The sequence below is a fragment of the Bos indicus x Bos taurus genome, chromosome 22 (genome assembly GCF_003369695.1).
Source record: "Bos indicus x Bos taurus breed Angus x Brahman F1 hybrid chromosome 22, Bos_hybrid_MaternalHap_v2.0, whole genome shotgun sequence".
NCBI classification, from domain to species: Eukaryota; Metazoa; Chordata; class Mammalia; order Artiodactyla; family Bovidae; genus Bos; species Bos indicus x Bos taurus.
The window spans coordinates 471,963-487,137 of NC_040097.1; the positions used below are offsets into that span (position 1 = coordinate 471,963).

Below are 15,175 nucleotides of genomic sequence, written 5' to 3' on the forward strand. Positions count from 1 at the left end.
CCACGCCCTTGTATGTGGGGACTGCAGGCGCCTCCTGGGGACAGCGGTCAGGGTCCCGAGGCTCACGGAAGGTGCACTGTTTCCCTCCCCGCCTGTTGGGTACATAGCCCTGTCCCGGAATCGGCTCCCGGTGGTCCCTCAGGGTGCTTGGCCCTGGGGCCTGGCCCGTGCCCGTCGGGTGTCACTGTTAGCCCTGCTGCGGTCTACTGGTCCGTGGGACCAGGCCAGCCCCCTCCTCTGATGCTGTCTCCTTGGTCAGGGAAACTGGCTGTGCCTCAGACAGGGGTGAACTTCTCCATATTGGTTAGAAATACGGACTTTCTAAAAGTAAAAAATGGGGTCACTTCAGTTCTAGATAGCAAAACCAGTTTTATGACATTTAGTTCCTTGTTTTAAGGACACAGCCACTCGGGTCTGGGAGTCGTTTTGGAAAGAGTGTGCGTCTTGCGCGTGGCCTGGGTCCCTGGCGCCTGCACAGCCCTGCCGTGTCTCGGCGACGCAGGACACTGGCCAGAGCAGCAGCCGGGTTTCCCCTGGGTCTTGGTTTCTGCTGGCAGGATGTACGTGTTGGCACGAAGCCGAGGGGCCCCCGGGCCTGTGATGCTGCATCCTCTGTGCCCCTCCCACTCTCTGGGGTCTGCATTAAGGCCCACCAGCCTGTGCCATGCTGGCCACTAGGTGATCTTGAACCAGGTCTAAGTGCTGCTTCGCAGGCCCCATCTGCCCCAGCAGCCTTACAGTGACTAATCCCTGGGGCCCAGGTCTGAACAGTGACCAGTCCCGGGGGGCCCAGGTCTAAACCGGTGACCAGTCCCGGGGGCGCGGGTCTGAACGGTGACCAGTCCTGGGGTCCAGGATCCCCAGGTGCCTGGTCCTCGGGGCCAGGCTGGAGTCCCGGGGGAGGACAGCGCCTCGTGGTGAGACACTGCAGCCATGTCCGGCGCCTGGCTGGAGCGCGCAGTGGGGAAGCCTGGTGACAGGAGACTCTGCTCTCATGGTTTATCGCTGTGCATTCTGTGCATCCGCTCAGGACCGTGAGCAGCTTAGTACAATTGCCTCTTTAAGCAAAGGCCAAAAGTCTGGTTGAAGTTGTAAAAGGAAAACTAGGACTTTTGTAATACAAAGCTTGCTGCTCATCCTGGATATGAAATTTATGACACTTTCCATACAGTAAAATGAGCAGTGAAGCTGCGTTTATTTCGTCAAAGGCAGCAGAATGTGTCTTGAGGAATTAAGGAAAATTAGGAAGGGTGATTTGCAGCATAGCAGATCTCTCACACGGTGAACGGAGCTGGTCGGGAGGTGAAGTGCACTCGGTGAGGGCTGGACGGCCTGGGTCGGTGGGGACAGCAGGCTCTGGCTTTTGCTTTGGCTGACGTGGCAGGAAGTGCTCAGCCAAGGAGTTCACATAGGTTTCACATCGAAGGCCTGGGCCCTCCCGTGCAGTGTGTGTGTGCGTGTGCGTGTGTGCACTTGGCCTGGACACACTGGGTCACTTGCAGTCCCCCGTGTACTGTGCCCGGCGGGGCCAGCGTTCCTGTGGGCAGCGGGCAGGGGCAGGCAGACCCTTCCTGGACCCTGTCCTCAGTCTCTGCCCACTCTGTGGACAGTCACGCCGCCGGGCATCAGTGGGCTCCTGGAAACACACGTCACTCCCTCACCTGGTCCCCGTGGCCCTGTCTCCATGTCCGTGAACGTGGGCTTGTGCGCTCACTTTAAATACCACATTGCTGTCCTGCAAGGGCAGAATTCTCCTTCAAACCTCGCAGAACTGTTGTTGGTACTCGTGGCCATCCTGGTCGCCCCGCACGTGCCTCCTCCAGCGCGGAGGGCAGGCCGCTCCTCCTGGGTGTGCGGGCTGCTCGCCGTGTGGGCGTCCCCAGCCCAGCGCGGCTCTAGCACACGGGCTCTGTAGTTGTGCCCACGGGTGTAGTGTATGGCCCTGGACGTGTGGGTCTTCCCAGACCAGGGGCAGAGCCTGTGTCCCCTGCGTGGGCAGGTGGAGTCTAACCTTTGGACCAGCAGGGAAGTCCTAGCATCAAAATTTATGTAATCTGTTACTTACTGAAGGAGACTGAGAAGCGTCCCAATTTTTTTTCTTCTACTGATATAATGACAACTATGACAGACAGCTTGAACTGACTTCATGCACTTATCTTTCAGTCCTTCTAGAGGGACTTGTTGGTCAGAGAACATGCGTGTGCAGGCGCACACGTGTGCACACACACACCCGCCATGATTTATTGCCACCCATGCATGCTTCAGGCACCCCCCCTGTGGTTTCTCGGGTGTGGGGTGTGAGGTGCAGACCCACTTCGGTTCTTCACCAAACGGGGAAGCTTTGTGCCCTCGGCAGTGATGGAAAACCCCACCCAGCCACGCACCGTTGACCTTGGGTCTCCTTCTGGACACTTGGGGCCAGCGTGTGCATTCCAAATACGTGTAAACACGCCTTGCCACTCAGTTATTTAAGACATAAGCTATGCCGCAGAGCAAGTCCTTGCCCCTGAGAGCTCGTTACAGCGCTTTTTTCAGATGATGCAGAATCACTTTGTCACACCGCCCCCTGCCCCCGTCCCAGCCGGAAAAGGGGCCCCAGTGGGCTCTTTCAGGGATACACGCATCCTTTTGAATATATTCAGTCATCTCAAATGGCCATGCATGTTCAGTTTTATTTTGTCTTATTTTGAAGTGATTTCAAACCAACAGAAAGGTCACAGGAATAAGCACTCGTGCATTAACCCAGGTACCGGGTGGTCATGCCCGAGTCTGCATCCTCACCACTGCCTCGAGACAGAAGCACCGTCTTCCTCTAACCCGGTGACTCACTGCCCCCAGGGCCTCCAATCTGCCGAGCTGCCCAAGGCCACGCTCCGTGACCATAGAGCCCTTCCGGTCTGCAGCCACGCTGCAGACCCCGGACACATCCCCCAGGCTGCCGCGGCCCTTCCTGTTCTGGCACCTCCATGACCAGAATGCAGGGGTCTGAGCTGATGATGCAGGGGGCTGGTGGGGCTGACTGGGTGAGGACAGAGGACCCGGGGGAGGGGACAGGCGCCCGGGGATGCAGGAACTGGAGCGAGCGGGGTCTGCCTCGCTTCCTCCAGCAGCCCCCAGTGCCCCCTGCATCCCGGGGCCTGGCCTCCTCCCTGCCGTGGTGACTGCTGGTCGGGCCAGGTGAGGGGCCGGGACCCAGCTGTCCCCAGGCCCCCTGCGCCCCCAGCACGGGCTCGTGCAGTGCGTGCGTGGTCAGGGGGAGAGCACGGGGATATGTGGGCTTGGGACAGCTGCCGCTGTGGCGCTGGTGGGCCCAGATGTGGTGTGTGCACCCAAACCCAGTGTGACCCCAGTGGGGACGGGTCCTGGCGGCGGGCTGACAGGTCGGGAACCGGCAGAAAGGATATAGGAGACAGGCCTCGGCCGTGTTCATTCCCTTTGCTGGGCATGCAGGGTGTGACCCCAGTGGGGACGGGTCCAGCCCGGGGAGACTCAAAGGTCGGGGCGCTGCTTCCGAGGTGGAGGACCGCAGGCCCCCAGCAGCCCCCGTGTCCCCACGGGGCCCTCCTGCCACGAGCACCTGTCTCCTGTCCCCGAGCCCTGTATGGCCCTGCCGGCCGGCCCCCGATGGGGCTCTACTGGGCTTGACTGCGTGGGGCTGTCCTCTGCTTGCGAGTGACTCCAGTCAAACCCCTTTGCAGGGCCAAGGGTCTTCATTCGGACCTGCTGAGGCTGAAACGGCCGCTGTGGCCCTCGTCCCGGGGTCTGCACGCCTGGGCAGCCAGCCTCAGGTTTTGGCCACTGCTGCTGGTGGCTGACCCCCAGAGCCTGTGGTCAAGGGCCCTGCCAGCCCCTCCTGTGGGCGTCAGGCCTGTCTCACAGTGGCCACCACGGACATGCCAAGGGCAGCGCCGCCACCACTGTGTCCTTGCAGCTGCAGATGGACCCCAGGGATGGGCCTCAGCCCTCGGGAGACACTGAGTGTGGCTCCCACCCAGTGCCACGCCTGCCTGGCCCCCGGTGAGCCTCCTCTCTTGGGTGCAGTGCCCTGGACGCCACCCGGAAAGCTGGCCCTGAGGGTGCTGGGCCTCAGCGTGCAGGCAGGGGCTGCTGGCCCGTCTCTGGGCAGAGGGCGAGGGCCGGACGGGCACGGCTGTGCCCATGTAAAGGCTTCAGGAGAGCGGGGGCGCAGCGCAGCAGGGTGGAGGCTGCATCCCTCATGGGGTGGCAGCTCCAAGGGAAGCATGTCAGGTGGCCGGTCAGCCCTGGATGCTGGGGACGCTGGGGCTCGGCGGGACTGGAGCAGGGGGCGGGGGCAGCCTGAATTCAGTTCTGCAGGAGATCCTGGCCTGGGCGCCCCACCAGCGGGCTAGGAAAGGCCCCAGGAGTGTCTCAGGATCGGGGGAGCCAGACTGGGGTGACTCCGGTCAGCAGGAGATGGGTGGCCTCGAGAGAGCAAGGGAAGAGGGGGTCCAGCATCCAGGTCTGGGGGGTCCTAGGCATCGCTACACCTTCCCTGGTGCCTCCCACCCCTGGGCCTCAGGGACCACAGGGGATGGCTCTCCTGTCCCACGGGTCCTGGCGTGGGTCTGCTCGGACACTCCTGACCCCTAAGACGTGCTGTCCCCTGGGCCCACATCCCTTCCACGCGTCTGCTGAATCGCACTCCTGGGTGGGGGTGGGGGCGGACACGTGCCTCCCTTGCAGCTCTTTCACAAAGGGTCAGGGTCAGGAGTGGCCTACTGGCTCTGTGCATGTATGTGTCTGTGCACGTGTGTGTGTGTGTGTGTGTGTGTGTACAGCCCAGAGAGGAGCCCTGTCAACGGCTCAGCGGCCCTGGGGGTCCGTCTGCGCCCCATCTCCTCGGGGGCGAGCTCTCCCAGGGTTGGGTTGAGGTGGAGGCCCCCGTGGCTGCTGGCTGATGGCTGAGTGCACAGGAGTGGCCATGGCAGGGGCAGAGCGTCCTCAGGGAGCAGCCAGGCCTGCCTGGCCCTGAAAAAGATGGATGTCTGGCCCCAGGGAACCCCCCGGTCCTGCTCCGCCTGTGTGGCTCAGGAAGGAGGTGTCGGAAGGACGTCTGTTGGCCGGGTTCCACTGCAGCCCCCCGGGGGGCAGTTATGTCAGCAGTGGTGACGGGAGAAGGGCAGTGATGCGCTCTCGTTGGCACAAGGAGAGCCTTTGAGGGACACGTGAGGGGGCCGGGCTCGGGCCTGTGGGCAGCGGGGTTTGCAGGTTTGGGGGGGCCAGCCCCCTGCTGGCATGGGCGCCCGCACGCGGCTGGGCATCAGCCCTCCCGGTTAGGAACGTCCGGCTCCACGGGGAACCGGAGTCCCATGTGTCTTCTGCTGCTATTTTGTGCCCTTCGTGGTGTCTTCCCCAGAATCTTCGGGGAGTTTTCCCGAATGGGAGTGGTCAGTGGATGCAGCGTGGAGCCTGGGGCCGTAGAGCCAGACAAGCAGACCGTTATGCTTGCGTGTTTCGTGCGGTATGGCCTCGGGCGGGTCGCCTAAGCCCTCTGATACCAGCATCCCCACCTGCAGAACGGGCCACTGTGCGGGTTTGGACCTGGCAGGCTGGTTCTCAGAATGACCTGGGCCTCAGGTGCAGCTGGGGCAGCCTGGAGGCGGCCTTCCCAGCCGAGCCGCTTGCCGAGGAGCCCTCTGTCGCGGAGGATGCAGGTCCCTCTCTGTTAGAAAGGACCGGCCAGCTGTCTGCCTCCTGCTGGCTTCCACCCACCCGGCGCTACACCGCTTCCCTAAATGGCCGACCGTGTTTCCTGGGCGTCTGCGGCCGATGGGCAGCTCCCCCGGAAGCTCAAGGGTCTCAGGCCTGTGTCCAGCGTGTCCGGCTTCTGTGCTGCTGGGAGGCCTGGCATCCTCGGCTCGTGGGCATGTCTCTGCAGCCTCTACGCTGGTGCCACATGGCTTCTCTTGGTGGTCTGTGTCCCTCCTCGTCTAGGGAGACACTCATCATGCTGGATCAGGGGCCGACCCCCCCCCCACCCACCGTATCCACCAAGACCTCGTTTCCAGCTGAGGCCACGTCCTGAGGTTCCAGCCTTGCCCAGCCCCTGGTCCCGCCCCCTGCCGTGCGTTGAGGCTGGTGTGAAGGACAGCGGGGGATGCCAGGCTGGAGCACTGTCCAGGCACAGGGCTCCCTGCCCAGGGCCAGCGGGGTGGAGGAGGGCAGAGGGAAACACACAGGAAGGTGTTGCAGGGAGGACGGTGGAGAGGGGACACCTGTCTGGAGGTATTTGAAAGGCCCTCCGTTAGCCTCGTCCACATCAGTGGGCCTGGGGCTTGGAGAGGAGGGCGTCGTGCAGCACTGGGCGCCTGGCGGTCAGAGACTGGGGCGAGGGCCACCGACCCCCGTCCTGCCATTACCCACGGACAGGAGCAGTCTGAGCTGTGCCACAAGCAGCATTCCGTCCTGGTACCTGATGGGGCTGGACTTTCAGGACTAGACCTGGGGTAGGGCCATTGTCCTCCTGCAGGTCCCGGGAGATGGGAGCAGGGTCCTGCCCTGGTGCCCGAGCTCGGCCTGGGCCCCAGGGCTCCCGCGTGGACCCGCCTGGAGCCCTGGACACTCTCTGAACGTGTGTCCTGGAGCCTCCTGGTCTCAGCTGCTGGTGTGTGGGGTGCGGGGTGAGAGATGGCACCCCGCCTGGAGCTGCGGGGGCAGGGTCCTCAGCACATGTGTCCTGGGGTGTGAGAGCACATGTGAATGTGTGCACGTGTGTGTCTGTGTACGTGTGAGCACATGTAAGTGTGTACATGTGTGTCTATACACATGTTTGTGCACATGTGAGCGTGTACCTGCGCACACAAGTGTGACAGGGTGTGTGCGGGAGAGCATGTCAGGCCCAGGGAGGGGAGGGTGGGAGGGGCCGTGGGGGAGGCGTCAGAAAGGAGCTGATTTGAGAGTGAGCTCTGCTTCACTTTCTGTATTTGCTTCGCGCTTTGAAAAAGAGAAATCCGCCATTCTTCAGATGAGTGTGTGTGGAGTATAGTGTGTGGCCCAGGCCTCCCTTGACGAGCACAGCAGGGACGGTGTCCCCCCCAGGCCCCTGCGGAGATTCCCTGGGAAGGGGTCTGGGCATCTCTGCTCTGCCCTAGGCATGCCATGGTCTTCCCATGTCCTGCGTCCTGCGTGTGTTAGCTGTGAACTCAGACATCTCTGGGGGAGAAGCGGGCCCACAGCAGGGCGGGTGGGTGGGGAGCCCACCGGGGAGCCCCATGGGGTGACCGCAGCCCCTCCTGTGTCCGCAGGCCGCGCAGGGCGGAGCCCGTGTGCTCCGGGCTGCAGGCCCAGATCCTCCGCTGCTACCGCGACCGCCTGCAGGAGGTGCTGCTCTGCGCTGACCTGGTGAGGGCCTACCAGCACTGCGTCAGCTCTGCACACAAGGCACGCGGGGCCTCCCCCCTACCCCGGGCTCGGGCGGGGCACGGGCGGGGCATGGGCGGGCCGGTGGGCACCAAGTCAGCGAGGCTGGGTCAAGCCGGGCCCTGGCCTCAGGGGTGTCCTTGTTCTGACGTCTGGGCGGCTGGGGAGGAGGCCCGATGCGGGGTAGGGCTGTGGCTGTGGTCTGTGGGCTGTACCCCGTGGGAGGCAGAGTGGCGAGGCGGCAGAGGGCAGGGTGCGGCCCGATGGCCCTGGCCTGGGGGTGGAAGGGGGTTGTGGTGGTCCCGGGCTGACCCCGAGACCCTGCCTTGACCCTCCTGGCCGACCCCCAGGCCCTCGAGAGCTCCGGCCTGCCTAGGGCACCAGGGAGGGGCAGGTGCCTGTGGGTCCCCCTGGGCCTGGGCCAGCCACAGCCCTGCTGCCCGCGTTGCTGAGCAGGTCCCGCCAGCCCGCACCTTAGGGTGGAGGCCCTCCAGGAGGTTTCACTGGGAGAATCGGAGCCACAGAGAGAACAGAGGGAGCCCTCGTGGGCTGAGGGGAGCCGTTCTCTGGACCGAGTCTGGGCCCAGGGCCAGGGCAGGAAGCCGCGGGTGCAGAGCCGAGGGGGCTCCTTCCAGGCCTGGAGGCCACTGGGGAGGACCCCGCTCAGAGCTGGTAGAGCAGAGCCAGGGCAAGCACACCCAGCGACCGGACTCTCCTTGCAGGGTTGACGCAGCCTCGCGCCGGGCCCGCCATGACATGGAGCCTGAAGCCCGGACCTGCTGTGGGGCCACGGTCCAGACCACTGTGGCCTCCCTGCGGGCACCCCCGCCCCTGCGCTGGAGAAGGCATGTGTGTGCCCCGCTCGCAGACAAATAAAGCAGACGTCCTGTGCCTGGTGGTCCGAGGGCTGCCTCCTTGTGTGCACACGGCCCCCACACCCCAGCCCCCAGCCCCTCCTGCAGAGACTGTCAGGGTCTGTTCCGCTGAGCAGCGTCGCCCTGGCCTCACAGGAGAGGGGCTCGAATGGGCCCAAGGAGGGAGTGGGGGGCCCTCAAGAGTGCGGGGGCGGGTCAGAGCCCAGGGCTGGAGCTGGCAGGACTGGATGTGAATGGGGAGGGGGGAACAGGCTGACTTCCGGCCGGGTGAGCTGGTTCTGGGGACTGAAGACTGAGGGACTGTGAGACGGGGGTGACGCCTGGGTGCGGGACTGGGGCGGGGCAGCATCCAGGCTGGGCTGGTCACCCAGCTGCACGTGGGCTGAGGAGACACCCCCCAGGAACCCGGGCGGCTCCCCAGCTCAGCAGGGGACACTCAGGCAGAGACGGCAGCAGCCAGGTGGGCGGCAGGCGCCCGGAGGGGCCGGCCCTGTGTGGTCAGCTGGAGGTCACAGGTCGCCAGCTCATGGACCCTTCAGCTGGAGCCCCCACGGCCCTCCTGAGGCCCCGGCAGAAGCCTCTGGTGCCCAGGGCCACATCCAGCCTCCAAGTCTCCCACCCAGGAGCAGGCTTGCCACAGCTGTGCAGTGGCCTACGTGCACCGTCGCGTGTCTCAGCCGGCCATGCCTCCACATGCTTCTGCCCCGGCTCCCTTTTGCCCCAGCACCTCCCTGGGCTCCCTGGGTTCCGACCCAGGCTTCCCTGGTCAGAGTCCCCCCATCCCCAGGGTGGCTGTGGGCTGTGCCCCCGAGTGTCACTGGTGTGTGTGGGGGTGTGTGCACACGTGTGTGCCTTTGAACCTGTGTCTGGGCCTGCGTCTCCAGGCCCTGCACATGGCCATCTGTGGCAGGAAGCAGGGCCTGAGAGTGCGGCATGGCTGAGGGCTCAGGGCAGGCATGCTGGGCCCAGGTCCCGCTGGGTGACTGTCCACGGGGGTGGGTTCCCATCCCACCCAGTCACTGGGGTCAGCGTGACATGCCAGCTGGGATGTCCAAGGTCTAGCCAGGAGCCAGAAAGTCCCGACCAATGAGACAGAGACCAAATCCACGGAGGTGGTCCCCAAGGACCTGGAGGAGTGAAAGCCTGGGGGTGTCCTGATGAGCCCCACGTGCGCAGCAGTGGGATGCTCCCACCACCCCGGCTGGGGGCGGGCAGGGGAAAGGGTGGGCAGTGACCACAGGAGGCTGAGCCCAGGGGAGGCAGCTGCTCCCGCCTTCGCAGCTGCATCTCAGGGCTGCGACTGGTGTCACATTCAGTGCTCAGCAAGGACAGGGAACCTGCCGCTCAGGCCCCTCCAGCCTGCGGCCTGTGGCCTGAGTCTGCTCCCTCTGGTAAGTAGCTTTGCTTCAGAGCAGCTTGGTGGAGTGGGCACAGAGGCCGCACGCCCAGTGACCACCCACTAGAGTGGGCCGCGTGCCCAGCGACCGCCCGCTGGAGTGGGCACGGAGGCCACACGCCCAGCAACCACCCGCTGGAGTGGCCACAGAGGCCACGTGCCCGGTGACCGCCCGCTGGAGTGGGCACAGAGGCTGTGTGCCCAGCTGCCTCTGCCCCCTGCACCGTCCCTTGTGGGCAATGCTGGCCCCAGGGTCAGTTCCTGATGGGCGCCCCACACGTTCTTGTCTGCCTGGGAGTCCCAGGGCACCCCCGTCTGTGCCCCAGGCCTGTGGTCTGGAGCGCCGACCTGGGGCCTCTGTTGAGGTCACGGTGCTCGGGAGAGGCCTCCCCGGGGAGCCGAGTCCCCCCGCGCTGATCACGGCGTGGGTGACAAGGCAGCACACAGGCTCTGCCCACCAGTTCCGCGGCCATGAGGCCCCCAGAGACTGAGCCTGGAGCTCAGGAGTCCATTCAGAAGCTCAGTTGTGGAGAGGGACAGGGTCGCCCGTACACACATGATGGCCCTGGGAACGGGTGGGGTGCATCCGGCTCGTTGCCCTGCGCTTCCGTGCACTCAGGGTCATGCTGTTTGGTTGGCGGTTTATGTGACTGTTTTCTGCTCCTGACTGCGATGCCTCTCTAGCACCACTGTCCCCGCCTCCAGAGGCTCATGGCATTGCCAACCCGTGCCCGTGTTTGGGGGCTCCTGCCTTCACTTCCCACTGTCTGGCGGGCCCAGTGGGCACCCCTCTGCAGAGTCGACCTCCTTGAGCAAAGGACATCATACCTGCCCAGCAGGCAGCTAGGGTGTGAAGCCTGCCTAGTGTTTATGGGGGACCAGAGGGTTTGGGGGGCCGGGGGCCGGGAGTAGGGGCTGCCCACACCCAGAGCAGCAGCCAGCCCGCCAAGTCTGGGTCCCGCTCCAGGAAGACACTTCCGCTCCGTGCCTGACAACCTGCCTCATTAAATTTAATGGTTGGTCATTGCCGGTAAATAAACATCAACTGATCATGAAGACACGTTTGCTGGGGTTTAGCTGTGGAACAGGTAGACCGATGACATGGTGTTCAGCCTCAAAACACGGGTGCCCAGAAGGAAGCCTTCAGAGGGAGGGCAACACCCCAGGCTGCCTGGAGTGCCGGGGTTGGGGTAGACTGGACCCCGCAGCACGAGGGACCCCCGTTCCAGCGGACAGGTGGGAAGGATCCGCTGGGTCGTGTGACAGGGAGTCCAGGGGGAAGCTGTCAGTGCAGCTGGATCAAGGGGCTCAGACACGGGGACCGGGCCTGGCCACTCTGATCCCACTCGGGCCCCACAAAGAGCCCGAAGCGCCCGCCTTCTGGAGAGTTCGTCCCCCTCTGGGTCCAGCGTGGGGCTATGGACAGACAGCACGCCGCCCAGGGCCTCAGCAGGCCGTCGCCTGGGCTTCTGGGGGTTCAAGGCCTGCAGGCGTCCAGCGGGATCCGCCCTCTCAGCCACAGTCCTGTCGGGTCGCACCACAGAGCGGCTCCCGGGGCCGGTTTGCTCGCTGGGTTCCAGGAGGGTGACGAGGGGGCCCGAGTGCCCGTTGGACCGTCTCCAAAACCTGTTAGTGGGAGATGGGGGCCCACAGAGGCGGCTGGGGGCAGAGGTGCTGCACGTCCTTGCCGGGGTCCAGCCCCGGCTGATCCAGCGAGTTCGAAGCGGGGACGGCGTCGGCGAGGATCAGGATACAATAGCTTCAATTAGATATTAATTAAAGATGTAAAGAGTAATAGAATGAGGATAGCTCAGTAGGAAAATTCAGTGGAGAAAAGAGGCTGAGTAGCTTGGTTTACGCGGGAGACCAATAAAACTTCAAGACAAGAAGTTTGCGCCACTTACGTAGGCCGCAGGCGTCCTTCCGTTCTCCCGAAGGAGAGGAGACACTGAGGCCTCCCCGGTCAGATCTTAGAAGCCCAGGCATAATTAGTAAGCATAGCGGGTTCCGCGCTCCAGATGGAGACTCAGCCAGAGTGAGAGAGAGAGCGACATGGGGAGACCAGTATTTCGAGAAACTGATCCCCATTCTTTATTTTCCGTGGTCTACTTTTATACACTGAGATGTTATGCAAAAGTCACGCGGGGTCAGCAGTCCTGACTTTTATCAAAGTCAGGTGCTTCATACAAATGTATACAGAGGTCTTAGGGGTGTTACATCATCTTCTGGCCAGGGGGCCTGCTAACAATTTATGACCCTCTCCTTGTGACAGTGGTCAGTCAACCACGACACTTATTTCTCCAGGGGTGATTATTCTTAAAACAGATGCCACTCAAATAAAGTTACATTCCTATAGGATGAGGGTGTAGTGGGTTTTAGTTAAGGAAAGAATTTATTTAGCCTAAGGTCTAACGTGATTAATATCGAAGGTTAATACTTATTTCTTCTATATATTCATTAATGTGTGTAAGGGCAGGGGATATGGAGACTTAGCAACAAACATTGGCTAAACAAATGAAAAACCCTTCACCAATACAATTTCTAATCAGCCCATTATACTTATAGTTTTCTAACTTTTCTAAGGAACCTGTTTTTAGAAGGTTTAAAGCATCTCGTGCCTCTCACGGTTGGGAGTTTGTGAGCAATCACATGTGGCCAGACAAGCCTGTCAGGCAGGCTAGAGAACCTTCAGAGGAGTTTGTAGGTTAAAACACTCTTGTCACACCCAGGCGTTTTTATTAGCTGGAGCTCTAAGTTAACTCCTTCTCTGAAAGAGGTGGTGGGGGACAGCCCCCCGTAAAGTCAGAGGTGTAAGTGAGAGCACAAAGTAGTAAAGTAGGCAGGCTCTGGTTATGGGGGTAGATGCTCGAGGATTTCCAGGGGGACTCGAGGCTCGATCCCACCTTTGCGTATGTCAAGCCTCCTTCCTCATGACCTTTGCCACGGGGGGAGTACCTCACTCTGGCCCCCAACACGTCCTCTCTGCAGAGAGGCAGGGGCATCCTGGGTGAATCTCTGCCAGGACATGGGGAGCTGGGGACACCGCGCTCCTGGGAGGTGACCGGGGCCTGGTGGGGAGGTGGCCTTTCCTGGGGCTTCGTTCATGCACCACTTGGATTTTTTTTTTCATCATGAGCGTAATAATGTTAATAATTAAAAGCCCTGTTTTAATTGCTTAGAAACCCAAGAGGCCAGGCCTCTTGGAAATCAGGGTTGTGTAGCAGCTGTCACACCAGGCGGGTGTCCCCCCGCCCGGAAATTTACATTACAGTGAGCAGTGGGAAGGCTCAGTCACACGACTCCAGTGGGCCCAGTGTGCTGCTGGGGTCATCACCCCCAAGAGTGCCCACGCAAGAAGGTGGAGCTGAGCGACAGACGCCCAGTGGCGTGCTTGGGCTCCTGGAGCCAGCCGTGCCTGAAGCAGGCGTCCATGCAGTGAACGTGTCCTTGCGTGAAGCGGAGCCTGGTTTTCATCAGGACTGTTCCTGTCTTCTGTTTCTCTGGTGTTGACTCCAGCAGCTAGAGATTGCAAATGTCACCTCGGTATCTGTCCTCCCAGAACCCCACCTGTCCCGCAGTGCATGGGGCTGAGGCAGCAGTGTGGCCAAGTCTTGGCTCTCCTTGCCGCCCCCTGCCCTTCACAGGGCCTGTGCCAGGTAGGGAGTGGCGTAGCTGCCTTCAGCCCTCCCTGCCAAGGACACAGGAGACGGGGGCTGGTCCTTTCTGCTCCTCACTCTCCTTGCCAGGGACCCCGTGATGGCGCTGCATGGAGGAGACCCAGGTGCTGACATGCACTCAGGTCCAGAGCCCACTGGCCTGGGGCTGCTAATGACCAGCTGATGGGCAGGGCTTAGGGAGGCTTCCCGGGAGAGGCGGGGCTGGGCAAGGTCAGCAGGGTGACCTCATGGGGACGGGGAAACAGCATCACATGGGGAGCTTGTGGTGGGTTTGGGAAATCACAGAGATTCCCTGTGACAAGGCGTGGGGGGCAGGAAGGGGCCTCGCGTGGAGAAGGACGTTCACGGCCCCTCCCTGCCGGTGGAGCTTGCGGTAGAGTCAGGAAATCACAGATTTCCCTGTGACACAGCGTGGAGGGCAGGAAGGGGCCCCTGAGCCTGGTCCTCGCCTTGGAGAGGGACGTTCATGGTCCCTCCCTGCCAGCAGGCGGGGTGGCTGGGGAGTCCCCGTGAGCTCCTCTGGCCCTTACAGCAACCCAGAGACCCCCAGAAGGCGCTGAGGGATGGGGCCCTGGTAGGCATGGAGCTGGGGGGTTGGAACCCTGAGTCTCTGCCTCCGAAGCCTCTGCTCCTACACAGAGCCCAAGGGTACAGGGACTTCCCCAGGGAGGGTCTTCCCAGAAAGGGTGGCACGCAGGGGAACTTGGGTGGCTCCAAAGCCTCCCTGGAAACTCCAGCTTCCCTCTCACCATCACTGCTCCCGCACTGAGCCCCCCTGTGCCCACCGGCGGCCACTGAGGGGCACAGGGTGGGCCAGGAGGGGGTCTGGGTCTGACTGTGGGGGCCAGCCTGCCCAGCTGTGCGGCTCAGCAGCAGAGTAGGGACTCAGGCTGGTACCTGGCCCCCCATCCTGGGTCGAGGCCCCAAGCCTCCTGGGCCCCCCACGATGTGTGAACTAGTGGGGTGTTGGCACACTCGGGACTCTAGTCGGGAGCCTCTCTGAGGAGGTGATGCGCTAGGAGACTGGAGTTGTGGGGATGTGGCCACAGGAGGAGGGCCGGCCAGGTCCTGTGGGGGTTTCCACTGGCGGGACGTCCACTGTCCAGCCTTCCTGGTCACGAGGCCTCAGGCACAGCTCTGCTTCCAGAGGGGCAACCGTGGAGGGTCCTCTTCACCTGCCTACTTGGAGGTGACCGTTGTCTCCAGGGACGGCCTCCCGGGGTGTTAGGGCAGGGCGGAGGCCTGCACCCTCTCCCGACCCCCAGCGCCCACCCCCAGGGGACTGTCCTGCAGCGTGGGGGCTGATGCCCATGCCCGGCGTGTGTCGGTCCCGTGTCCCCTGCCACAAGAGCGCTCTGGGAACAGTCACCGCGACGGGGACGCAGAGTTGGCCCTGCTTGGCTGACACCGTCCCCCGGAACCTGCTCCAGCCCCGAAAGCTGTCGTGTCAGAGAAGCTCCCGCGTGGACCTGATGCTGCTGCCCTCTCCTAGGTGCTGTAGGCCACCTTCCCTCCACGGTGTGCCCACAGGGCACCCGGTCCAGGGCTGCATCCAGCGCGTCTGATGCTTCGTGGAGGCGCCCGTCACCTGCCATGTCCGTGTCCACGCCGTGGCTGTCCCAGGCATGGCCCTTCCACACCGAGGCCTCCGACGGCAGGAGTGATGACACAGGGCCCGCGAAGCCCCGGGTTCTCTCCCCCGAGCCAGCTGCTCCCTCGCATCACCTGCACATTGGTGTCCATTGGCCCTGTGCCACCAGGCTGGCTCCCGGGTGCCCCTCTGACGGCCACCTGAGTGGGGTCCTGCACGTTTGGGGGCTGTGGGCTGAGACCCCCATCTGCATCTC

General features: G+C 62.9%; 1 protein-coding gene across 3 annotated transcripts in view; it reads left to right on the plus strand.

Moving 5' to 3' along the window:
- Window positions 1-8,280, plus strand: part of CHCHD6 (coiled-coil-helix-coiled-coil-helix domain containing 6) — a 99,911-nt gene extending 91,631 nt beyond the window's left edge. Inside the window, exons 7-8 of one of the 3 annotated variants that reach the window (XM_027522872.1) lie at window positions 7,266-7,401; window positions 8,103-8,280. In XM_027522872.1, the coding sequence (XP_027378673.1) occupies window positions 7,266-7,401; window positions 8,103-8,108 (142 nt within the window). In that variant the 3' untranslated portion in view covers window positions 8,109-8,280. The remainder of the gene's footprint in view (window positions 1-7,265; window positions 7,402-8,102) is intronic. The other 2 variants (XM_027522873.1, XM_027522874.1) reach the window with 2 other exon arrangements.
- Window positions 8,281-15,175: the final 6,895 nt, after the last annotated feature.